A 27,165-nucleotide genomic window follows, 5' to 3' on the forward strand; every position below is an offset into this window, starting at 1 on the left:
CATTGCATTATGGGAATTAACAGTAATTGTACCCTAAAAATGACTGTTTTACAATAATGAGAAATCACTATTGAGAAAAACAGAATTACACAAAAGACTCAAAAGTAAACAGAACAAAGTAATGAACATTTGGTGGACACCTTGCATATTTGTCACAAAAATAGTGTTAACGAAAAATGTGTTGGATTTCAAAGGCTTTATTCTCTTATTCATTTTTTGTTTCTTAAAAATAGGAATAAAAACCTCATTCAGTCAGCTGTCTCTTTAATCTACGCACATATTTATGTTTGAACCGTGTTGTGTAGGTCTCCTCACCTTTCTCACAAACAGCTCCTCCTCTGCCAGCAGGACAGATGCAGGTGAAGTCAGTGCCCTCCTCCTCGCAGGTTCCACCGTGACGGCAGGGCTGAGAGTCACAGGGTCTGGTGGCGTGTACCACTGGCCTGTTCCTCATAGAGATTGTTGAGGAGTGGACATAAGAAGGAGTAGTGGTGGCCGGTGCAGCTGTGGTGGTCCTGCGGGTGAAGAAGTGTCGTCTGGTGGTGGGCCGTAGCGTGATGAGGGGAGAAGTGGGGGGCAGCGTGGTGGCAGCTGGAGTTGTGACAGATGCAACAGTGGTTGTTGTAGTGGTGAAGAATGGAACGACCGAAAGACCTAGTGTAGAGATGGGACACAGATGGGTTGGACCAGTCATTTTTGAAAAAGCATTCCTTTAAAAAAATAACCCCGGAAAATAGGTTGTAGGGATTAAATGGGAAAGAAACGTGAACAAATTTGAAATATTTTTCACAGCCTCATTTTCATTTGCAAAAAAGGGTAGTTAAAGGAGCACTAAAATAAGTCCCCATTGACTTTCCATAGTAGGCATAAAAATGACAATGGTAAATCAATGGGGGCTAATTTTGTTACTACTTCTTTAAAAGACATTTTTGTAATCACTCTCTACTTCCGTAATACCCGTAGTTAATTCCGAATGCGCATGGCTTACTTTTATTTATTTTAGACCATGGCTGTGATTGGTCTCCATCCACTTTCATTGTATGTTAATAAAATTACATGAAATTACATTAAAATGACATCATCAAAAACAAACTCAACAAACAAAAGAAAGAAAACAGACAAAAGGTATTCAGAGTTCTATACCATAGTTGGTGATGCGAATGTTCTCTTCCTCTGGTTTCTTCACTACGATCCCAGTGTCTTTAGACACCTCAAGCTGTTTAAGAAGGGCGCCCTCAATATCTTCCACACTGAATCTTGTGTCTGCAACAAGAAAACACAATATTAAAAAGAGGTGAGAAAAGTGAAAATACCACATACCAGCTCATGATGCAAACCCTGCCCACACCCACCCTCCTCTCGCTTGACATAACATATTGCAAATATATAGAAAAAAGCCAGTTTTTAATAGGCCCCTAGGAGAAGCTGTTCTTGAACCGCCGTGCATTTCAGTGACGCTGGGATGAAACACTCTAATAACACATCCACAGATGGCCCTGTTACTGGCCACCGCAGACTGCGTTTATGACAGCCGCTTGTGCTAGAATTGTGCTCTTGTGTTGCTGAAGAGGACCAATAAAACGAGAACAGCATAGGAGATTTTTATCAGCTGGTGAGATGCCTGGAGGGTCTTAAAAGCACAAGAAGAGATGGAGGCTGAAATAAAGCAGCTTTCCTTAAAATCCCTGGCCAATAAATTACCTCACTAAAAAGGCCGTGCACTCTGACCGCTCCTGTAGCCTACACAAAGTGCCACAGCTGTATCTTGAGGGTTTCTGTTACACAACTAAACCACCTCATTCTGTTAAATTTTCTTTTTTCAAACGTACAGTACAAGGGAGTTTTACGTGCTTTATGTTTCTAGCCGCGGGCGTGTTTCTAACAGAGCGAAGACTGAGGGAATTTTGATGTGAGTCCAACTTTGTGTGCAAGAGCTTGGGAAATAAATTAGAGGCGGTTTGAAGTAAGAAATAAATAAGTAATAAGAGTACATTGCAAAGAAAGAAAGCATGCGTGACTAAGGAGGAAGGATAATTAAGAACTTTTTAAGTCTTTTGAAAACTTTTTGGAGGAGTTACTTTACCTGGATCAAAGTGGGTCTCTACGAGGGCTATTATGGAGTTGCTGGGGGCCAGATTCTTCACCCGGACACTCTGGAAATCTTTCTGCACGTCAGACTTACGGAAAAGCTCGTTCAGCTGGAGAGAGAAAGCGAATGTAAGACAAGATAAACGAAAATAGAAAAAAGAGCCTCAAAGTCCCACAATGCAGGTAATAAGTAAACTGGTAATAAGCTCGATATGTTGATTTAGTTCTTGTTAACACCAAATTCCTCCACAGGATGAGAAACTGTGTCACTGGAGAAAAAAACACAGCTGAACCCCATTGGGTCTCTGTGGACAAATTGACATTTAGCTACAGCGCAAGAAGTAATTACACGTACACGTTTGGAAGGCAGCATAAATGTCATCTTACCGTGAAGCCTGTTTAGAATCCGTTCAGTTTCCATATAGTATTTGGAGGAGCCTTCTGTTGCCAATTTGGTGCAACAAGATGCCCAAAGTAAACCAAAAAGTGAATATTTATAGATTGTTTTACAGAGCTCCAAGGCTTACAGAGGTGCTATTAATTCATCACAATGCACCATATTGTTCAGGACTAGACCAAAACAAATAGTTTCTCATTGGATAACACACAAAATACGAACAACTCCCTAGTTGCTCCAGTGCCTTCCATTGTGCTTCCAATTTAAACTAGCAATAAAAATATTTCGGTATAAAGTAAACTAAAATCTAAATAAATATGGCTGTTTGGAATAAAATACAACCTCAAGTGGTGCCTGAATTCAGATAACTTTATATATGTGACATTCAAGGGCAGAATAATCTGAAATTGACGACAACAAAATAATGAACCAGCCTGCAGTAAAAGGGTTAGAGCAAATAGTGCCATATTCATCTCTGTGAAACATCGAAAAAGATGATAAAAATGAAATGAAATTTAGTTGATCAACAATTTACTGATACTGTACGAATTCTACATTTAGAGTACATTTCATTATCAGCAACCTAGCAGCTGTATTGCTTTAAATGGTCAAAAATGGTCAGAAATTTTGCAGTCTCCAATCAAGAGAAAGATTCATGCATACATTATTGCTTTCACCTCTGGGCTGACACCCCCATTAGCTTATTTTACATTTGGACCATGCTGGGAAGAAAATGAGAGTTGCCGCATACTCCATAAACCTCAGCGGAGATCCCCCCGCAAAAAGAAAACCAGGCTGCCGGCACAGCCGGAAAGACACAGTGACCCAGAAACTTCCTCCCTATCCTCAGATGTTGTTTACAGACAGTCCAGCAGACAGGATTTGAAATGAAGTGAGGGAACAGCCAGGGTGGAGATTCAGGATTGTGTGTATCTCTCGGCTCAGTTGAGACCGAGGGCATTGCGTGAGGCGAATCGGGATTAGAACACGCTAAAGGCCAATGAAACCATTTCAAGTGGCCTCTTTTAAGATCTGGACCTCATTGTGAGATGGCGAGGTATGGGGGATTACCTTTTGGTGTCAGGTGGAGCGCTCATACAGAGAGGCCGATTACATCCTCGCTTAGTGCCCGTCTGGAATCTCGATCACAGAGCTGGCTAACATTAGAGTGATAAGTAGAACTCATTATCGCGCTGCCCCTCATTTCAGACACGCCCGAAATGGGTTAACAAGCTGGGAATAAATTGTCAGATCCTTCAGTATGAACCGCCAGGTACTTTGTAGTGTAAGATGAAGAATAAAAAACTTGACAGGATCTATTTTTAGTATTTGGACAGCTGAGGGCTGGATAACAGGTTTCGGTTGATCAAAATTTTCAAAGAGATGTCTGCATTTCTGGTGTGCTTGTCCAGAGAATGACAGATCATCAGATATTTTCAGCGTTTTATTTTTAGCACTCGTTTTCTTGAAATTGCACTCACAAAGAATCAAGTTAAGAGAACTAGACGAACTACAGATATTTCCATGACTTCTCTGTGACTTCATACATTTATTTATATTCATGACTTTTCCAAGCATGGATGTCAAAAGTTTTCCATGACTTTGAACAGTTGCGTGCGTCAATCACACACATATTTCTTTTCTTTTATATTTTTTCCCTTAAAACTAAAACTGAAACTCAAAACTAAACCTAAAATAAAAACATGAACTCAATCTGAACCTCATAGCATAGACGTGAGACCTGCAAAGATGAATACAAATTCACTGCTATTGGCCATGCAATGACTGCACGATTCCACTGCGACATTACTCACAGCGCTCTCGATGCTCCTGGCCGTCTCGCCAAACAGCTCTGACTTGGGGTCCTCCATCTCGGGTGTGTAGAAGACCTCCTGACCCTCTACCTTGTCCAGATGCAGGAAGCCACTGAAACGCATGGTGGCTGTGTGGGGCAAGGCAGGGAAGCAAACACGGTTATATCAAAGACCTTTGAACAAAACACACACAGGGTCTCACACACTCTCAGATTCACATGCTTGTGGTTGGTGCAGTCTGTAAGTTAGAGGTGGGGTAAAAGAGGTTAGGTGTGGATTTGGCTGCAGTGGAGGTGGAAGTATTGGGAAGAATGTGAGAGTATGGATAAACAGGTGAAAAGGGGGGTATGGGCTGGAGTTTACCAGACCGAGACTCTTCCCAAAAGTTGGCATGGAGGGCTAAGTGAAGAAAGATCGGTTAGACATACACTTAACAGGACAAACACATACATCAAAGATATTACAAGACACTTTTTGATCTGATCTGGTTGGAGGGACTCTAAATGAATTTAAGCACCATTGCGAGCACTATCAACAGCATTTGTGGCATGTTCATTAAAAAAAATCAGTTACAGTAAAGCACTTACGAGGGAAGAAATAAACCGAGCCAGGATGGTTTAAAAGCAAAAAAATAAAGCTTGTGTTTTTTTAAAGCACTTGCATTAATTATTCAGTAAAATATGTTTGTTCTGTGAGCTGTATAGTTTTCTAAACCATTCTTTTGAAGTAAGACTACTTTTCTTGACGGATGAACCTCTGGGTATGAATCTGCTTCATGTAATCATGCGTGTTACAGATTGTTACATCACATCGCTGTGGTTACCGGGTGTACCAGCTCATCGCCATGACAACAGAGTTGAAAGATCGGATATAACTATACACTAACATGCATAATGTATTTCAGTGTGTACTTACTCCATCTTAACTCTTGAGCTTAATACTGAACCCCACCCAGAACATTCCCTTTTATCGCTGACCTTTCTCATTGACAGTAATAAGCGGGAAAAGTGAGGGAGAATCAAAGGCCTGGTTTAACGTGACGGAGAGAAATAAATAATGAACAAAAGAGAAGCGCAACTGTAGGAAGGTGGGTAGCGGGCGTGATGATGCGTTCTGTGCACCGTGTAATCAACCGAACAAATTGCCCAAATCAATCATGCCGGCCGGGCTCCAGCTTGGCTGGGACCGGGATAAGCACTTGTATGATTATCATGAAAGATAGCCGTAATTGTCTTCTAATCCCGAGAACGGGTGAGTGACAGAAGCTGGTTAAAACTGCATGATAAGGGTCTTTTCGCCCAGACGCACATCACGTCCTATCTGATGGGATTTTCAAAACGGAGCAAATGGGAGAGATTTGAATGCGAAGAGAGATGGTGGAAATCGGAAACATCTGAGGACAGGAATTTCCCACGGAGACCAAAGACATGAGGGCAAATCAGGCTTTAGATGTGATTTTCAAATTAAAGTCCTAAATTCTTCGCCACGATGCTGCAATGGTCCATCATGGTCCTTATCTATGGTTACAAACAATCCATATGGTTTCCTTCGGTTCAATGAGGTACATCATTTACATTTTAATTTATGCTGCTTGTGTAAATTCATACTAATATTTCAACTTTTCATCGAGACAACTGCAGGGTTCAACTTCAACTATAAAATTGTGCATGCGCTCTGACTAGATGTTTTTAAATCCATTAAACCCTCTGTCTTACCCCTTTTTGGAAGCTTCAAACACTTCAAGACAACCTGTTTTATGACCGACTTAAACAGGTTTCCATTAAGGAAAGCATCATTCGCTTGATAACATCGGAGGAACAAACCTCTATAACACAGCAGTCAGGCAACAGGGGGTAAACTGCACCTCTGGCTGTTTTCAGACAGATGAGGCAAGTTATCCTTCAGTTAGTGCATGACTAGCGTGGAGAGAGCTAAAGCTGCCAGGGAAGACGGAATGCACTGGACATAAGCGCCCTCGCCCCCGGCCACCATGACACATCGCCAATAAATGAAAGGGAGTTACGAGACCCGGCTGATGGATATGAGACGCGACCACTTGACCAAGTGTTCCCGTACACAAAACATCTGCCTGCCCCTCAATGCTTGTCGTGTATTGATTGGTCTCCATTGTGTGTAATTTCTGTTCTTATAAAACAGATGGGGCCAGTGTGAGGAAAAAGAGTTTATGTGAGTGGGCACATCTGGTGTTATGCCAGTGAGAACACATTTGTTAGAACTGGTTTATCTTTAGCTGCTAGGAGCAAAATTCCTGATTTTATGAATTGGCTTCATTTCATTCATGAGTTGAATCTGAAGTGATTGGCCAAAACTCACAAAATCTTTTCAACTGATCACAATAATGTATTGAACCCATTCAACTTATCGACGTTCATTCATTTTTCAGTTACTTTGGGTAATGACTATGTAAATCTAAATATGTTAAATGGAAATTTGTAATAAAATATTAAATGAAAGCTGCAAACCTCCATATTGCCATCTCTGTTTGATAGATGGAATTACAGGATACTTTCAGTTTTTCCTTGTTAAAGTCAAATTAACTACAAGTGACAATTTCAGTGAAATTTCACTGACAACATAACTTATAAATCATTATTATAGTTGTAAGTAGTTTTAAGTTTGTTTATTTTTAACCAAACCAAGTTGCAGATTTCTGCTTTAAAGTACGCTATCAACAGTTATAAAACATTAAGACGTGGGAAAAGAAACGCTTCCAGTTTCAATTGTTTAACACAAACGTTACAACAGCACATTTAGAACTGAATCCAATTATTTTGTGAAATAATAAAAAATAAAACGGGTTTTGGACCACTGTTGTTTACCTCTTGCAAAATGATCTATATGAATTTCTTTGTATTCTGCATTCTGTTGGCCACCTCGACTGAAATCCAGAAACTGAACTGAAACTAAGTTTTCAGTTTATTCTGAATTCAATTCAATTCGACATGGAACCTGCCAAAAAACCTGGCACACTAAATCAACATCCACACGGCTGCTCTGTGATAATAAGGGCTCAAAGACTGTAGTTTCCCCAATCATTACCGTCCCTGTCCTCCTCACCACCCTCTAAATCTTTCAGGATAAAGAGAATATAGCTGGCGGCTTAGTCATACAGCTGGTCTTACAGTACGGTGAAGAAACAAACGTGTGTTGTTTTTTGCTGTCTAAAATACAACCCGAGAGAGACATGATCATTTTTGCAGGTAACTTACATGGGCAGTTAGTGCCCTCTGAGTTAATGGCGGCTGTTTTCCCATCAGGACAGCAGCCGAAAGCAGTGTTGTCACAGGAAGACCTTTCCTCGGCTGTGGGAAGAGTAGTTGTTGCTACTGTTGTACCTGGAGAGAGAGACGGAGATCATTTTTATATAGTCTCAAATGTCACACCGCTTCACCAAAATCTGTTTAACAGCAGCCAACCTGCCTGTAAATATTTTTTTACCTGTAGGTCAAAACTAGTTAAAATTGATATCTCTGTGATTCTGTACCCGCAAAAAACAATTAACATGTTGCGTCGAACACAAGAGGAAAATTATGGTGTAAATAATTACAGAGGCAGACGGCTGTATGGTTGCCCATTTGATTTGCAGTAAACAATCCGCGAGTATCTGTGAAATGACTTTTATCTCTTACTTGATGCATCCCTACTTTTTAAGACTTGTTTACGCGGACGCTAACAATAGCTTGTTAAAACTCTCTTGGCTACGGATGCAGCCGCACACCTCCGAGTATATATTGAAGATAACAACTATCTCCCGCTTGCCAAACAAGCCATAAAGCCGTCAGATGTTCAAGGGCTCTGTGGGTATGATAGAGGCAGTGCGTGAACGAGATAGTGAGCGGTGGAAAATGACTGGAAAGCTTCGATGGGTAGTTTCGCTGCCGCTCTGTTCAAATTTATGTGCACGTCGACCGCCACGCTTCTTCAGAATAGCAGGCTACTGGTTCATTGGGAGGCAGAAAGTCCCAAGAGACACCTGCTATTGCGATTTCAGACAAGCTTCATGTGTCCTGCATCGAAGAGCGTTCTGTTCCAACAGTGAACAAAATAATAAATCACATGAACAACATATTCAAGACCTGCTGCTTTTTATTTATTTTTGCTTAGGGAGTTAAACTGTGTGTTTGTAGAGTAGCATTAGCTGTGTTTGTCTGCTTAGTGCATCATTGTGGTGAAAGACGCGAAAAACAACAAGGACATGGTAATATATTCTCTGGTCATGAGACTATAATTTCATAAGTTTGGCGATATTTATTATTCGTTAAATAAAATCAAAGTTTTGTTGCTTTTAGCTCATTTGTGTTAGCTTTAAGTCAAAACTGTATGGTGACGTATTGCTATGACAAAATGAACAAACCGTCGCTGTCGGGCAGAAACCACTTGTCTCTAAAACTTTTCAGAAAATGGAAAAATATATATTTTTATTGAATCAAACATTATTGAAGTTAACAATATGTTTTAATGCGTTCAATTGGTAAAGAAAGTAAAACTCGACAAAGTAAAGAAAGCTGTGTCCTTAAAAACATTTCTCAGGGTGTTTGAATATTCACTCTATGTTCTTAATTTCAGTTCAGTCTGTGCAATAGTAGCTCCAGTGAGAAAAAGCAAGAGCTCTTGTATTGTCTCCAAGATAAAAGACATTCAGAGGAGTCTTACTCATAAGGTTAGGCCACATTGAAAACTGAAGCTAGTCATTTTGGTGAATTATTTCAGTGATTCCAAATGAAAATTGCTGCCTTAGTGGTTGATGTCAGGTGTCAAACCCCCTCGGATAATAATGGTCTCTGAGATAATGGGGAATGTTAAATTGATACGCCATTACAATTCAAGCTGAGGTCATTTCACATACAAGGTCAGTCCACATAAAGGAGAATTTCATCTTCTCTTGTCATCAGTTCCTCACAATTATGCCTAAACCCCTTACGATTGATAGAATATGGTGAATGTATTGAATGGTCTGCATTACCAAGTGGCTCATCTCCGCTCGCCTCCATGCCGCTACCCTCCATGTCGTAGTCCCCACTAGGCTCTCCACTGCCTGATTCCTCAAAGGACATACGCCTTGAGCCCAGGGATGAAGACGGGGTGTGGGTGGGTTTGTATGGTGTGGAGGGCTCTTGGGTGTAAGGAGATATGGAGGGCATTTCTTCCTGTGACACCCTCGGAGGTGGCAGTGCCTCCACCACAGAGCTGTCCAGTTCTTCGCGAAAGCTTGGGGCGGTGGTGAAGGTGGTGGTGTGGCCATGGTCCTGGCTGGTGATCTTGACGTAAGCGGAGAGAGGGGTGGTGCGGGGGGTGTTTGGGAGGGGGGTAGGTTTGGCCGGCAGCTCAATGGATTCTGGGAGAAAGCAGGAATGGAATGATGGGTAAGCATAAATGGAAATGTATTTCTGTAAGCCTCCCCAACGCTATTTTTCTGTCTACCCCCCACTTGTTTGTCACCTTTCATTTCTACCTTCATCGTCCCACCTCTTTCCTCTATGGCATTTACAAAAAACGCCCTGCGAGAACACAGCAGGTTGTCTATATCCTGAGCAGTCCTTTATACGCCTCGCAGATTAATATCAAAATCAGACACATGAATATATTGCTAGGAATAAACTCACTATAGCCTCCAAAAAAACTTCATGGTTCAATCACATCATTTAAGCTACATTACACCCGACACCTGAAAAGAGCCTCTTTCACAGCCAAAGAAAAAGATTTTGCCTTAATTTAGCCTCAAACTAATGAACTGTGCTTGGTGGAAAACAGGGTTGCCGCTCTGCGGCTTTGATTCTTTGAGTTTTTCTTTTTTGAAAGCCAGGCTTTCGGAAAAGCTCAAACTAATCATTAAACAGAGCCTTGACCAGGAGTGTTTATATACCACTGAATGTGTTTTCGAATGCAGAATACGGTTCATATACACGTCTACGAGAGAGGAGGGTGTGTGCGCTTGTGCATGCGAGGGAGTGCCTGTAGATATGAATTATATATACATATTCAAATGTTGCTCTCCTGCAGGGATGCTTTAATCACAGACAGCCAGAACCTCTAGTGATGAATGATTGATATAAATAGGGCAGAAAAGCTGGGTTTAGCTGTGGCTTCAAAGTGAGCCCTCACTTCATGCAGGCACCCATCGAAGCTCCAACCACCAGAGCCTTGTCAACACATTCGCAATCCTCTCCACTGAAGCAGCCTCGCCAGACAGCCCCGCTCTAGTGAACATTTATCGATGTGGGTTTGTTTTTGAAAGCCAACATATGTATAAGGCTGTCACAATATCAGATTTACATTGCGTGGATTTTGTGGTCAAAATAATTCACGGTAGGGATATTATCTTAAGAACCAGAGAAATGCTATTTAAATAAATAAATTAATAAAAGAAGAAAAAAGTCAACAACTCTTATACAATACAATAATACAATTCAAAATAAATCTAAGTGTTGGAAGGCAGGGAGAGAGCAAGAGAGTTCGTAACCATTGCGGGTCTCAGTGACAAACTTTGTTGATGAACTAAAATTGATTAATGATGTTTTTAATTTCACGGTTATTGTCAATATCGGTATAATGTGGCACCCCTAACACATATAGCATTTTGGCTTCCTAGAAAAGCTTTTAAAGGTTCAGTGTAGGGAATTGAGGGGTGAAGTTGCGAATTGCACTGTAACTGCATGTAACTATAGAAATATGCTACAACGTGTTATTACAAGTGTTTACACTAACTGGTCATAACATTGTTTATTCTAAGGGTGTGAGCTGCGGTTTCACGTCTGCGTTAGCCTTTAAATGTATTTTGATTGGCTGTCAATCCTTTATCATTATTTAAAAGAGTGAAGCCGACAATTTAGGCCATTTCTCAATTCCGAGAACATAAAGAACGGACTTGTGTTCTTGTGGCGACCGGTCTTGGGAGGCAGCCTCAGAACAACGACCTTGGGATGGACGTGCCGCAGTGACTTCAAGCAGATTCCATATGTATATCGAGTACACATAAGGGTACTGTTGTGCGTTCTCTGTTCTTGTTTTCTTAAGTAGCCTACTATTATTGATGACGTAGAGCAAGAACACAAGGACACAAGACCGCTGAAGAACGCATATTAAGAACCGGCCATAGTTCCTCTGTTGTGATGCAGATCCCACTGTTCTTTTAAGCTTAGATTCTTTTTTCTAATACTAACTTTATTGTTATTGTTCTTAGCGGAAATAAACCTTTAACATGTGAAAGACTTTTTAGCCAAATGTAACCTCGCTACAAAAGGGACAAGGGGACTAACAAGGGCAACTGGTGATAATAAACTTCTGCTAAACTTAAGTGAATCCCCCGCGTACAAGCTAACAGTGCTTGATAAGGAACCTGCTAGCATGCTAGCATAGGCTCTTAATTACATGCTAATCATCTTGCACTCAAACAGCGAGTAACTGACGGGGTGTGAAATGTGATACCTTACAGAAATACTACATCTATCAGGCCGGTTGTCACAGCCTGGGCGAGAGTGAAGAGAGAGAAAGAGAGTAGATACGGTAAGCTTTGTGAAAGAGTGCTGCGATGCTATCAACGTGTGTCACGGCACACATTTTCTTTTTTCAACCGGCTGCACCTGTCATTCAGGAGCCCAGCCTAGCGTTAGCTCCAAGGGAAAGAGAGATCCAGGGCGTAGAGCTCCAGTCGCTCGTCGAGCTCTGAGTTTTGTGACACAAAGACACACGGAAAGAGAGCAACCGGCAGCGGGAGCAGCTGAGTGGAAGCTCGCTTTAATCACGTTTAACGCTCCATTTGCTTTTCAGAGAGGCAGGCTGCACCATTAGGAGATGCAAAAATCATTGTCATTTTCAGCAACCATAGCCGTATAGTTACTTTTTGAAAGGCTGTTATTAAGATGGCTTCCGCAAGAGTGTGAGTATTTTGGCTGGGAAAACGACAGAGGAATAAATGGATGAGAACCAACTAAATAAGGCGTGAACAAAAATAACGAGAGCTGGAGAGTGGTTAAAGATTAAAAGAATGTTCCAAAGTTCAAGATAAGCAACATAAACAGCATCTGTAGCGCTGATGATTAACGCAGAAAATGATTTCAGCTCGTCCTTCGGTTTGTAAAAACAAGCAGATGTGGTTTGATGAGACTCCAGCAGCACATGGTCCGTCTGTTTGTGAAATACAGCGAAATGGCATGTTGCTCATCTTAATCTTAATTGTTGGGATATAAATACAGATTTAAATAGAAGAGCTCTAATTATTGCTATTATCAATCATGCCTGGTTTAACATCCAATGTGTAATTTTATAGAGGATCTATTGACAGAAATACAATCTAATAAACAAAACACTGTCTTCAGATATGTCTACATAATGAAGTGTTATGTTTTTATTCCCTAAGAACAAGATATTTCTTTCACGATATCATGGAATGCAAGCGTATGTTGTTTCTACAGTAGCCGTAAACGGACACACTGTTCTACTGTGCGTGTTTCGTGAAACCGTTATCTCCATCGCCAAAAAAGCATTCGTAGTGCTTCAGAGGGAGGAGTGGAGTGAGCTATTGGAATTTCATACACTGGACCTTTAATGCATTTACAGTAATGCACTTCTAATAGACGTATATGGGGCAAGGAGAATGTACTCACATTTTCATAGTATAAAATACAAAGTCGATCAAGTTGTTTAAAGTGTTCTTTTGTTCAAGGTGGATAAACATCTGACTATTTTTGCTTACGAAAATCACTTTCTGGCATTCTGAGTATTCACGTGTTGTTGACACGATTTATTAGATTTACATTCTAATTAGATGAGTTGAAAACATGAAACTTTGGACAGATGAGGCAAGCATGCTTTGTTCATGCTAAAGGTTACATTAATACTACGTTATATTAGCGTTATGTTTACGCTATACATTCCAGCTAAAATTCCTTTCCCCACATCCATCCATTATTGGTACCTCACTGTATTTGTGATTTATTTTTACAAACTCAAGGACTATTCCAAATAATTTTCCATGGTAATTGACAGCATGTGACAGATGCTCTTGATAAAGCTTAAATTGCTCTGAACCCAAACATTTGTTTCAGAACAAAAACAGGAAAATCTAAGCACAGAGCCACTTGTGCCATATGCTAACGTGTAGTCTGCCAATTTGCTGCAAATATGCAGGTGATGACACCATATGTGCGCACAAGGAACTGCCAGGCTTGGACTCTCCATGTGCCAAAAGTGTCTCAGCCATTCAAGACCTCGAATGCCCCACGTCATGTACCAAGATGCGCCACTGATTGCCTCATCTGGCGCCCGCTACGGCAACACGCAGTGAAACTCGCTCGTTCTGTGTTCCACGGCTCCATTTGCCACAGAGAAGAGTCGATGATGAGAGAGGGTGATGAGCTTAGTGGGAAAACAAAAGAGAAATACGTAGAGACAGGAAGGCTTTCGGCTAATTTACACCCAGTCACACGTGAAATGAGCTTGCGTTCAACCCTTCTACTGTACCTCAGGGCTGCCGATCATTCTGTAGCCTGTGCTTGCTTTACCCCACATGTTGGGGAAGGAATTAATAAATGGTACTGCTGTCGCCAATTCTGCCTCAGGCTGGTGGAGATCCAACCTAAGCCTGCTCTTTACTTCCTCCAAGATCCCTAAATAAACCAAGAACAGGAGCTGGATTCCGGTCATGCCGACAGGTAATGCCAAGAGAATAAAGAAGGACAGGTTCTTTGTCTAAAGATTCTATGGATGAAGATAACGGTCTGTCCATGATCTCAGAACATATGTTTGTGGTGTTATACAATAGTTACTGTAGATCTAGATGGTATTTGCTAACTTCAGGGGACAGTTTGCTATCATTTATTAATGCTAAATGTATAAATGAAACCTAACCCTAACCTCTAAACATTTATTGCAAGAATTATCAAATTATCCATAATGTGTAACAAACATACACGCAAACAGCAAGCAATCTGCCAGATCGTGTGAATGACTTGTGTTTAAAATGATTGCAAATCTCTGCGGGCGTATTTTCCATGGAGGCTTAAATATAGCTACGACAAACATAAAAATAAACAGAAGCTTCTGTGCTGCATTAAAACAAACCAAGCCATTTGTGGAGATAAAACCAAATCACTTATGCGGCTTTAACAGGACTGAACAAGTGGCATAGCAGGCTGATGTTGAAAATGTCTGGCACCTACCACTGGCCCAGCTCCAGGAATAGGCAGCTGGCGATGTCCACCGAATGCCATGCACATCTACGAGCAGCTAGCTCCCGGCAGAATGCCCTGTGACGTGAGCTGGCATACTGCTACTTACATACAGCTGACATGAAAGTCCTAACCTTGGCCTTCTACCAGGTCCCCTGCTCCCACACCAGCACAGATAGACCAAGACAGATAACTTGGGGAATAAAGAGAGAGAGGCCCTATTCTCTACACATGATGCTCTGTTTCCCAACAGCACCGCGACAGCGGGTGTCAGCAGCGGGGATTTTAAGCGCTTCCACCCCAAACTGTGCAGTTAGCTCTCCCTAATCCACACAGGGGTGATGCAAATCAAACAGCTCAAATGTCGCCCAATTCCAGGGGATTCAAAGTCTCCAGTCTGCAGCCAGGCATCACGGCTCTATCTACAGGGGAGCATCTGCAGCTTTCGTTTCCCCTCGAACACCTGCCACCCATATCAGCCCTCCAGTCCTTCCTCCTCAATACAACAAACCTGGACATCATGAGACCCTATTTTTTTAGCAGTGCTGTTTGCCCTTGCAAACCCCTGTACAGAATTCTACAAAGGTTAATTATCTTTATCAGAAAATTATTGAAACATTCGAAACTTTTACTTGAGAAGCAAAACTATGTAGGCCAAAACCAGAACATATTTGACCGTTTTTTCAAATGCCTCACTAAACTAAGTTTGATTTATGCTAAAAGATATATATATATATAATTTGCCAATGAGGTAAAAATATATTTTTTAGTTATGCTTCTTTAGCAAGTTCATGTTAAGGACATTCAGTACAAAATATGACAAAAATACCCCAAAAACAATCTTTTTGTCACTAAAGCTCATGATGGTTTGAAACGTGTGCCCCTGATCTTTTTAATTCAAAGCAAATATCTATTTTCTAAACGTTTTCATAAGAATGGATAAATGCACAAATAACAAAATGCAAAAGAAGATGGAGACTAATCTCACCTTTGCACTGGCCTAAATGCTCCACAGTTATTTCCATGTCTTGTCGACATGCAATGGTTCTTAGCTGGCACTGGTCAGCATAGGTGATCCCATCAGAACCACATACCTGTTCACACACATTACACATTATTAAAAGAGCAAGGTTCATTGTTAGTGCAGTAGCAGACTGCGAAAGAACTGTGAACTATGCAAGCTCACCTTGGTCTTTTTTTTCTCATCACAGTCTGGTGATGGGCATTCACAGTGAGCCTGTCCATTCACCTCAACACATGATGCCCCAAAGTGGCACACCAGTGCATCACAAGACTTGGGTGCCTCAGGTCCTGTGAAATATTTTGACCTTTTTAGTTACCTCTCTAAAACAAAATGGACATCTTTTTCGCTTTGTTCCTCCGTTTTTAATATAAACTTTAGGGTGTCCTTCACAAAAATCCACTTGACAGAAGGGCTTGCATAAGTAGCAGAGCTGTGGACCAGCTTCCCCATCACATAACTACATCCTCTAACATCAGAATACAGGACTGTAGGACTGAGTGGCCTCCCCTTGCATGTGACAGCTTTTATCTGACAGAATGTCTGCATGAGCGCTGCTATTCTGGGATTGTAGAGTTCATTAAGTCCTTCACTTTATAGTACACACCAAACTAAACGCAGTGGGGAACTGTTTTACTGTCAGTCCTGTTGTGCATTTGAAGATTAAACTTTGAAATTCATTGATCTAATTCGATTATAGCAGTCGCACACAGGGTGAACTAACACCTATAGTTTTCCACTCACTGGTTAATAATGTTCAAAATGATTAGATGTCAGAATATGTCAGCCTGTTATCTGATCAACCAGGTTGTTTTGCAGGTCAAAACGACACTCCGTTGGGTCAAAAAGAAACAAACCCAAACCAGTAGTTGGGTTAAATTTACCCAGAAAATGTTTACACTGACCCAACAGCGGGTTAAAACAACCCAGCATTTTAGGCAGAAACAAAATAGCATAGGCTATAACCTAACAGTTGGGTTTGTCCCTTTTTCAACCCAACGTTGGGTTGGAAACCACCAGCTATACCAGCACTACCCCGATAGATTTAGCAGCAAAGGAATTCAATCTGAAACAAAAAGATACATTTTAGCTATTAATATACTCTAGATCAGTGGTTCTCAAACTCTTTCGTTGTAAGGCCTCCTTTGTGTAGGGGGCATCACTTTGCAGCCCCCCAAATAAAAACTTAGAATCTTAAAGTTCAAATTTTAATAAAACCAAAAACATATTCCGTTATTCAATGCTGTAACATCAATTATACTTGAAAACATCGCGACCGGTCAGCTGATTTTCTTTAATCATTATAGTTTTCTCTTCTTTGCTCTATGCTGCGTGTATAACTGGTCAGGTTCAGAGGTGTGTCAGAACATTGCTATATTGCCTTCTTTGCTGGTTTAGGTTTATTGATTTCAGGGGCGGCGTTTGCGTATGGCCCTAGCGTTCAGAAAACATTGTTGAAACAAAGTACGTGTGCATAATGAGACTCATTAAAGATAATTAAACTACTTTACACTGATCTGTACATGTAGCATAGGTGTCGGAAGCATGTGTATTTGAGAATGTATAAACACCGTTAATTCACATAGCGTCATTGACGTATAGTCGGTAAGACCGAAGATATGTAGTTTTGACGTGACATCATCGTAATGTTGGTTCGAAGCTCTTTTTGGCTAAACTCGTTTGTCTGCATTTTCCACATTTAAGATCATATACAGGCATTTATTTTCAATAAAATAAAGAAACTGGAATCAAGTGTGAGGTTGGGAGGTCTTTATTTTCCCAATTAGTTGGCATCCATTTAATAATTTTAAGAAATCGAATAATTTACACTGTTGTTATTGTATTTCATTTATAATGTAAAACGCTATCTGTGAAAAATAAAAAAAAGATATTGTACGGAAAGACATTGTAGCACAGTCGCAGTTTCTTGATTATGTATTTTTGCGCGATTTGCCACTAGCTATGCCAGGATTAGCTTAAAAATGAAAAGAATCAAGGCTTAACAACCCTGCAACAAGGTAAGACATGTTTTATATTTAATATTGTTTGCTGAATCTGATCAATGGTTGGTTTATATTTTAGTCTCATAGTCGATTAACGTAGTCGTTGGTGGTGGTTATGACAACATCTGGCTGTGGGTTATTTTTTACTACTTTAAGTTTTGTGGTAACATATATGTGGTATCATTGGTTTCGTTGTGGTTCGTTTTTGTATGGTCTGAGGAAATTTCGCCATACCCTAGGTTTTGATGAAACGCCACCACTGATTGATGAAAAAACAGAGAAACTCACATGTACACACAATTGTTAGCTGAATTTTATTTTCTAATATTATACATTAATGTAACAGAGTTTTTGCTTTGATGTTTTTGAGTATGCGGTGTGTTTAAAATGGTTCGGTTCAAATGTGGGTGCAAAAATCCATAAAAACTCTAGCAGAGGTTTGTCAGAGCGTTGCCATTGTGCTATTGCCTGTTGGCAATTGAGAAATGTTAAATAAAGCAACATGGTAAAAAGATTAAAATTACTTGATTTTACTTTAAATTCCTTTTACATTCTCCAAGGTATTAACATTAACATTTTTCATAACTTCATGTAGGACGTTTCTGTACATAAATGTAAGCACTGTGGCAGTAGTAATGCAATAATTAGAAAATGTACTCTTGTACTCTTGATACTCAAGTACTTTTAAAAACATGTACTTCAGTACTTTTACTTAAGTACACATCTGACTGTAGTACTTTTACTTGTACTTGAGTAAAATTTAGCAAGGGGTATCTGTACTTTTACTCAAGTAATGAACCTGTGTACTCTGTCCGCCTCTGCCCCCTGGATACATTTTGGGGCTCCCGAGGGGGTCACGGACCCCAGTTTGCGAACCACGGATCTAGAGTATGCTGGTGATGGGTAACAATGATTCGTAAAACAATCATCTAGTCGATAAGTGAACTTATAGGGTCATTCAAAGACAGGGGTTAGGTCATTTTTGTCAGAATGTTTCGAATTAAGAAGATATTCATTAACCAATGTCATTTTTTCAACCCGTACCCAACATAAAAAAGTTGACCTGATAATAATTTAGAAAAACCACAACCTGGCAACATCAAACATGCAATCCTGGAGTGACTGACTGAATTCAGTCCTACAGTAATTAAAATCCCAAAGTTACCTTTGTCGCATCCACTTGCTCCCATCTTGCTGCCGTCGGGGCACACGTTGCACTTCATGCCCTTAACTCCAGGCTTACAGGAGCACAACCCTGACATCTGCTCACAGTCGTCACGAACCGAACCCACTCCATCACAGTTACACGCTGATGGAGAGAGCAAGAGAGACAGCAGGCTGTCAGCCTTATCTGGTTGAAGAGTTTTGATTAGATTCCTTGTCTCTTTCTCTTCAATTTCACCCCAACAACAACATCCACACATCCACTAAATTCATACAGGCAATATAAAGCAGTTCCTATCCGTGGGCCCACGGCTACAGCAACTCTGTGTCAGTGACCGCAGTCTGGTGGAGTTCAGTGCCGGGTCAAGAAGCCCTGGGTTGAGAAAGAATGAGGCTACAGAATGTGCTAATGCTCAGAGGACCCGGGGCACAGGGCAGAAAACTTTCAATCAATGCTTGTTTTTCCTATCCTTGGCTTTGAACCACCACATAAACACAAGCAGCGTCGTGGTATTGGTCTGTGGGCCACGTTGCACACTCACAGAGTTCCCATTTGTCTTGGTGGCTCAGAGGCTTAATTCGAAATGCTTGATTTGACAGAAATCACTTTAAAGGCTGTAAGGTTAGTGGATGTTGAACAAGGCTTTGTCACTTTGGATTTGGGAACATTGTTACATTTAAGACCTTTAACAGAAAACTCCCTCAAACGTACGTGTGCAGCCGCTCATGTTCTCTGTCACGATGCCTCGGAAGTTCCAGAATCCCGGTTCGCATCGGTCACACTTGAGTCCGCCAACACCGGGTTTACAGGAGCACTGGCCAGTGGAAGGGTCACATGTACCTCCGTATGAGCCATAATGATTACACAGACACATGCCTGAAGAATGCAATTTTGACAATTTATATATAATACAAGCACTCAAAGAAATATTCACAAATCTTCGTATTTGCTTAGCTGGCAACATTTTATGAATTAAGCAAAAATAACTCAAATCTAAATCAAACACAGTTGAATACTAACAAAACTCATCAAAGGATCAATCGGAAATAATAGTTAACTACGCACTAGGGCACCCTGCCAGTCCGACACCCTGGGCGGCGGTCTTGTTGTCTTCACAACATCCGTAAACCGATTTGCTGCAGTGCTGAGGGGAACCAAGTTCTGGAGGAGTTGCTGCGATATCTGAAGAGAAGATACAGGCGAGAGGAGAAAACCGGGGCGGGTAAGAGAGAGAGAGAGAGAGAGAGAGAGAGAGAGAGAGAGAGACAGATGGTGAGATTTAGAGCATTATTTTAAGACAAATTAAACCAAACAATCCAAGCTGAAATGCAATTTAGTACAACACAATACGAATTGCTTAAGGAGCAGAGGTGGGAGAGCCTGCATCTGGTTGCCTGATAACAATTCTATTTACAATTCCAGACAGCAATTCAAAATCAAGAAAAAAATGAAGCTATTACCAGCCGCGGAAACAAACAACGAGCCCTTTGCAGAAAGTCTGATGGGTGACATTTGACTTATCCTCCTGGGTCTGTTCTCTCCATTTGTTCTTGTCTCTGATAGCCGAGTTTACACGTGCGCCGTCGTGTCAAACTGAGATTTATGGACTCAGCATTTACAGACGCAAATGCACAGGAACGTAAATTGGGACACAGTGATGCCGGTCCAACGGCTATGTAACCTAATTAAACCTTTGCTATTCCGATGTCCCGGCTCGCATACGGGAAGTTTGTATTTTACTGTATCGTTAAACCGGAGGGCAGATGGCCGGTACCTATTTATCTTAAGCGTGTCAGTCTTTATCTCAGTTTTTCACAGATTTTTCACACTTTTTGCAGCTCTCTCTAGTCCATTTAACTCAATGGGTTTAAGTCGGCAGGTTTAGGAGCGCTGTTTGCAAGTTTTGAGATTGAAACAGAGGGCTAGGCTGTTATAAATCAGAGGGGCCTCCGTTGTAAACGCGCACGTCCCCGGCTATAATGGTGATGTGTCACCGTGCCTCTGATAGCACTTTGTAACTTCAGAGATGGGTTTTGTCCACACCTCATTAAACTTCTCTTTGCACTGAGCCCATTATGACAAAGGTGCTTCTAATTTGATCCTGTCTTCTCTCGTGGCGGATCTTTACTTCCTTTCCTCCACACTCATTTGTTCTGCAACGCAATCCTTCCCGACACAACAAGGTGCTGGTAATGGCGCGGATGAGACTTAGCCAATCAGCTCAAATGAGGTTTATCAAAATATCGTTCATTGTTAGTGATAGTTTCAAGGAGGTCTATCATATTCGGAGAAGCCTGTGTATTAGAAGTACTCTTTGTTTGAATGGTGAGGGATCCCACGGAGGTGTGCCATTGCTATCATATGGTATCCGCTATCTTTGCCAGTAAGTAGAGAGAGAGAACTTCTTCTGTGAATAATTGACAGACAACTAAAAAAAATAAAAAAAGTACACTAACCCTCTTCTCTCAACAGGTGATCTAGATTTTGTGGAAACTAGTAACTTTGTATTAGCACCTATTGTACTATTGCTCTTTGTGTGACATATCGCTTATTGCTCCCTGAACTCTTTGTAAATCGCTTTGGATATAAGCATCTGCTAAATGTAAATGAAAGTAAATAAAAAAAAGACGGTTGTGACATCAAAGACGGTAGGAAAATAAGTCTGTCATTCTTTTAAGAGCCCTCCAAAAAACATTGATGAAATATCTTCCGTACTATAATGAAATATTAATATAAACATGCACTCTCCAAGACAATACACAGTTACTTCCAAATGTAAAATAAGAAAGATGCTTTTTGGAATGTTTCATATTACCAATATTGTGGAAAAATGCCTAGACTGCATGTCACAAAATTAAATAAGTACAAATGCCAGAAAATCTCTGAGCGCCCCATCCAGCTCAGTCAGACGAGAAATAAATCGTCCGCTTTCTGCATTCTGATCTTCGCTACAAGGAGAATCGGTAGAAGGTTGTCTAGAGGTCACAAGACCTAATTTCTAATTAGCAAAAAGCAGAAGGTGCTCTGGAGGCCCGTCAGCTCTCAAAGGCACGAGGTCGGAGAATGGGTGAGGCGAGACTCTGTGCATATCAAATGGAAGGCCCAATGAGATTTCCATTGATCTAAGCTCAGCCAATGGGAAGCCTACACCGAAAGCTCCTCGCAACGGTTGAAAGTTCTCCAGAAAAGATTTATTTTCCACGGCCACTGAAGTAGCATGACTGAGCCTGGCTAGAGGGCCAGAAAGGCTCTGAAGCAGAAAACTCAGAGTTAGATAAAGGACCAGAATGGAGCGTACGTGTGAACGAGAGGGGAGTCGAGCTCTGCTTGAAGCCTGAGGGAATCTCACACAGCTCTGATCACATAGCCACGCTCTTCCTCTCTTAGCAGTAGCCTTTTGGTGTGGTCTACACAAACCCCCAAACCTCAAAGGAAAGCTGCATCCTGCTGCCATGGTTTTACAAAGACCCACCCCGCCGAGTTCATGTGTTAGCGGAGGAAAACGTGAACGTGTCTCACCTGGACAGGGGCCTTGGCTTTGGAGAAAAACGTCCATTTGTATCTCACACCTGGCCTTCTTGAGCTCACATTCGCTATCGTACGTGTTCCCATCTGAGCCACACACCTGCAAATATTTATGCAGAGGTTAACACAGCATGATTTATGGATTTAACAACGCTTAACACAAATGTTAACAAGTGAAGACCCGGGCAGTGTACAGGTGGTGGATATTTAAGTCGCATAGATTTTTCATACCGGACTACGTGGAACAGACTGACAGATGAATTCACACATGCAGCGATCATCCTCCGTGTCGTCATCCCATGACCCGCCGTACCTTCGACACCGTTCCTGCTCACAGGTCTCGGACCCTGAACCTGAGCCTCCCGACCCACAATCTGTTAAAACAAAAATACAAATTACATATTTTTACATCATTGTTTGGCCTCCTGCTTCTGCGCTATTTTGGTCGCTACAAAAAGCTATACAAATACAATAACCTATACAATTTAAAGACTTTGAATTTACAGATAACTACACACTGAAATTGATTTAGAGAACACAAACACTATCTGCACATAACAGTGAATTTTGGAACTTTCAAAAAGCAGAGACAAATAAGACACAGGCCCACTGGGGACAAACTCAAACCCATATTTGCATATCAGTATGCAGCACATTGTCTTCTAATAATATAAAATATTGCCATGTGCTCAAGCGTCTTTTTAAACTCTACTGCCAAGAAATAACGGACAGCGTTCGGCAAAGTATTTAGACATTCAGCACATATGGGGCGGTGAATATTGAGATTTTCTTCACTTTAAGTGTGAAGATTGAACCAAAGGCACTGCTGCAAGCGAAAGATAATGACCAGCTATGGAAATACCCAGCGAATAACAAAATCAATTAAAGGAGACACCACCGTGCCACCAGCTTACTGTCCCATACGCTTCGATTAAAAGTGAAATAACTGACTGTCGTTGTCTAACAATAGAAATCAATGCAGGGAGCTGTTTTACACCCAAGATTCTTGATGTTAGTAAATACACATCATTATATTGGGTCCAATTAGCTTCACTTTAAGTTTTGGGACAGTTTCTCGATTTGCTGCTGTTTGAAAGCCGAAAAAGACTAATCTTGATTCTCTCCAGGATCCAAACTTTAGGGATTATAGTGAGGGAATGGCGAGTTTTTTTCAGCAGATGAGTCGGCTCATTAAACACACTCTTATCTTGCCTATTTAATTAGAATTAAAGTTCATTAGTCAACAAAGCAGACTCACTGGCGATATAAAGTATCCACTCATTGTAACAGAGCATTAGAGTTCCTTATTGTTAATGAAAGCTGTCAAAGAGCTCTAGACAAGAAAGCACTTTAGTTGGGAATAAACAGTACACATATCAACAGGCTGAAGAATTCAAGAACAGAGAAGGACGCGGCATAGCTAACACATGACAGTAAAGTCCTGATCAAAATTTGATATTGCTCTAAATGCAAGAGAATAGCTGTCTATACCACAACTATAACAGTAACCATCATTGTGATCATTATCATTAGAGTGAACACAGCTTAAAGGGACAGTTAACCCAATATTGAAAATTCATAAGCCAAAACCGATACACATTGACTTCTATTGTATGGACACAAAACTGATGACCAGTCAATGGTTACCAACCTTTTTAAAAATATCTTCTTTTGTATTCTGCAGACGAAAGAAAGACAGCCCGTGTTCACACCTGACTGCTAGCGTCTGTTTTACATTATAATCCTTTGGAGTTTTAAAAAATGTCTTGAGCGCTTTTTTAAATGCCAGCATCTTTTCCTACAGGCTGTTGAGGTTGAAAAAACTTTTCTGTAAAAAAAACTGTGTGTCAAGCACCTTTTTTCAAGGTAACCAATGATAGAGACTGTAGTTTCCATTACAACATGTGAGGAACGCTCAAGCTCGAAAAAATGTAATGGCGGCCGAAAGCCTATTGGAGGATAGTTTTGTATAAATGTAAGTTTTATTTTCTGATTGCATTTCTAGCGAGAAATTAGTATTGTAGATTGCAAAGACGCTCTCGGTTTATAATTCAAATAAGCTGTTTTCGTGCACAAATGCTATCTTTGAATATCGCCGGCTGCTATTTGTAACCACAACACTGCAATGTTGATTTAAACTAAAAAAGCGCGAGTGAAAAGTCGAGTGTGAACACAGCCTCATTTAGGTTTAAAACGACTAGTAAGAATTAGAATGTTTGGGTATAGTAAGGTGTACTATCACTTTAATTTTAATGCATTAAAAAAACAATCCTTTAATAATCAACATAAAATAATAAAGTAAACTACTACTCATTATTTACAAAACACCCAAAAACGCTAGTGGATGCTCCCAGTTCACCATCAGGAGCTAAACGCACCTCTTTCGTCACAAACACAGGAGGGAAGGGTAACCCCATGCAATCTCATGGGTCAATCGATTGTGTAAAGGTGGAAATGTCATTTAGCCTAAAACAGCGTCTTAAGCAGATTAAGGAGCTGGTCACCATAAAGGTCTGCTAGGGGTTGGTCAGCCCGATACGTCTTATCAAGGATCCGCACTGACAGCCCTCCTAGGGTCGATACTCTGGGAGGCCATTCAATTCATTAGCCCCAGCCTGAAAACAATGGAAGCACTGGAGCCTGAAGACCTGGCCACATTGATACAGTTTCGCTCCAGACAGCAGCTTTCTGCTTCACAGCATTAGCCATCTTCAGAAGTGATGTGCAGAGATGTGATATTTTGCTTAATGTGAGCCGAGCCGAATTCACGCCTTGGGGCAAAGTCTTGTTAAGATCAGCCAAGAGACTCCGAGGGGAAATAATGTAGCATTTTGACTGATTATTAAAAGGTTTCTTTTTTACCATCATATGCTTATTATTGAGGCGCAACATACGGTGTTAAAGGGACCGTCACCCAAAAATAACAATTCTGTCATTATTTGTTCACCCTCATTTCATTCAAAATTGGTATATGACACTTTGGTCAGTGGAACACAAGAGAAGATATTTTAAGAAACGTCTGTGTCAATGAGAGCCAATGTTGTTTGGCCACCAACGTTCTTCCAAATATCTTTTGTGTTCTGCAGAACAAATAAAGTGAGGGTGAGTAAATAATGAATGAATTGAATAAACTATCCAATTGTCCTCCTCATCACTGATGTAGTAAATAATAGGCCTCCAAACTCTCATAAGCCTGACCACTGAGCAGAACGGGTTATCATTTCCACACACGAGACTCTCTGGGCCACCTAAGCCCAATTTTGCAAGCCAAGCAAGAGATGAAACGCATGAGCGTCCGTGCGCCGGCAGAAATAAACTCAACGGAAAAAGGTGAATAAATAAAACCTGTAGTGCGTTGGATGGGGGTGGTGGTGGGGAGGAGGTGCTAATTAGTTTCGGTCCTTTGATGTCACCGCCACCCATGCAGCACACCAGCCTTTCAATTAGTCAACACCAAGATGCACGCATCAGCTGTCCTCAAAGTCCCTTCCCGTCTCTTTAACTAAATCATGTACTTACGAGGGTCCATTTAGCCATGGGTTGTCCATTAAGATGAAGAGTAAAGGAACTAAAGGAATAAAGAGCTGGGCTGAGTGAAAGCAAAGTGGGTAAACAGAGAACTACAGATGGCCCATCAATGGGTGAGAGGGTTTTCTGAGATAGATGGGAGAAACGAGAGGGAAGAAATGTCAGGAAGAGGACTGTGACCTTCAGAGTTTACCGCTAGTTTGTTGCAGGTGTCTGGGATGCCTCACTGTGAATGCATAACTCCAGTGGAAACACACAGAGACCTTCTAAATGTCACACTTCAGTTCGGCACACACACGAGAGCACATCCTCTACGCCTCCCGTTTTTTCATTTCTCCCCCAGAGAGTCAACATTCACATTCATCACAAGTTGTTGACCTCTGTATCTCAAACTACGGGCGCACACACATCTCTTCAGCCTTTGTGATTGGCTGGCTGTTTTTGGGGCGTTTTTTTTGGTTTATTTGTTATTTGCCTCCCTGCAGATGGGCATTATTGAAAGTGTTGCTTAGAGTAATCGTAACGCTGTTAACATACACCAGGAGTAGAGCATCCTGGTCACCTGCAGAGCTAAGGGGCGTCTTTATGAGAAGATACCTGTGTGTAAAGGATGACTGCACACTCTCTCTCTCCTGTTCAAACCCTCTCAAATCCTCCTCCAGCAGGAGATCAAGTTCACGGACCGATGCATTAAATCTTATTGGGGCGCGTTCCGTTGATATTTTCAATGCATAATCCTATTTAGTAAACGTACACTCAATTAAAAAGGGGCCGTGGCCCCAAGGTGATACTCGGCTCGGCTTCTGTCGCTTTTTCAGTGTCTACAATGAGTCTTGCTTCAGACTAGCAGAGTGTGAAATTAAACAGGTGATAAATTCACTGCTACGGCCAAATGCAGGGAAGACTGTCATTTTTCATAAACTTCGAATAAGAGAGTGAGAGAGCAATGGCATTTTGTTCTTATGACTAATGAATGTGCGTTTTTAAGGCAAGCCTAAATAAATGAATTAATCACCCCCCTTAAGACCCTGTAAAAAATGTTTCATTTGGACACCTTGCTCTGTTCAAGGGAGGGGGATGTCTACAGAGATGGTATTTTAAGGGCTCTCCTGATATAAAGCTGCAATAAGGCTGACTTCTAATGCTCCTTCTTGTACACAAGTTATATGGCAGCATCACATTTGTTCTTTTGTGAGGAAGGCAATCCCATAATTCACTGTGTCGAGCTTAGTGACAACACCACTTCAAAATGGCAGTTCAGTGTAATTGAAATGTTATTTTTAAAACGATTTTACCCAATACTTGTGCACGCTGTATATTTTTATGCTTGGAGTATGATACTGCTAACTCAGCAACATGCACATTTAAAAAAAAAAGTCCCTTTAAGGAAAGTCATCCCACTTTGCGGCCATATTTGTTATGTCTTTGTGCAGCTTT

The 27,165-nt window shown here is 41.1% G+C and overlaps 1 protein-coding gene across 4 annotated transcripts in view; it reads right to left on the reverse strand.

Annotated features, from left to right (window-relative positions):
- agrn (agrin) overlaps window positions 1-27,165 on the reverse strand; it is a 203,290-nt gene that overhangs the window by 25,278 nt on the left and 150,847 nt on the right. For all 4 annotated transcript variants that reach the window (XR_013787839.1, XM_079477927.1, XM_079477926.1 and 1 more), the window contains 13 exons: window positions 22,432-22,574; window positions 22,195-22,300; window positions 19,741-19,857; window positions 19,387-19,551; window positions 18,676-18,819; window positions 15,673-15,797; window positions 15,475-15,580; window positions 9,284-9,655; window positions 7,530-7,655; window positions 4,300-4,427; window positions 2,084-2,198; window positions 1,144-1,263; window positions 316-654 (listed from right to left, as the gene is read on the reverse strand). Coding sequence is in view for 3 of the 4 variants with exons in the window: in XM_079477927.1 (XP_079334053.1) it covers window positions 316-654; window positions 1,144-1,263; window positions 2,084-2,198; window positions 4,300-4,427; window positions 7,530-7,655; window positions 9,284-9,655; window positions 15,475-15,580; window positions 15,673-15,797; window positions 18,676-18,819; window positions 19,387-19,551; window positions 19,741-19,857; window positions 22,195-22,300; window positions 22,432-22,574 (2,106 nt within the window). In the remaining variant the exon portion in view is untranslated. The remainder of the gene's footprint in view (window positions 1-315; window positions 655-1,143; window positions 1,264-2,083; window positions 2,199-4,299; window positions 4,428-7,529; window positions 7,656-9,283; window positions 9,656-15,474; window positions 15,581-15,672; window positions 15,798-18,675; window positions 18,820-19,386; window positions 19,552-19,740; window positions 19,858-22,194; window positions 22,301-22,431; window positions 22,575-27,165) is intronic.

The sequence above is a fragment of the Barbatula barbatula genome, assembly GCF_947034865.1.
Source record: "Barbatula barbatula genome assembly, chromosome: 17".
In the NCBI taxonomy this organism is placed as follows: domain Eukaryota; kingdom Metazoa; phylum Chordata; class Actinopteri; order Cypriniformes; family Nemacheilidae; genus Barbatula; species Barbatula barbatula.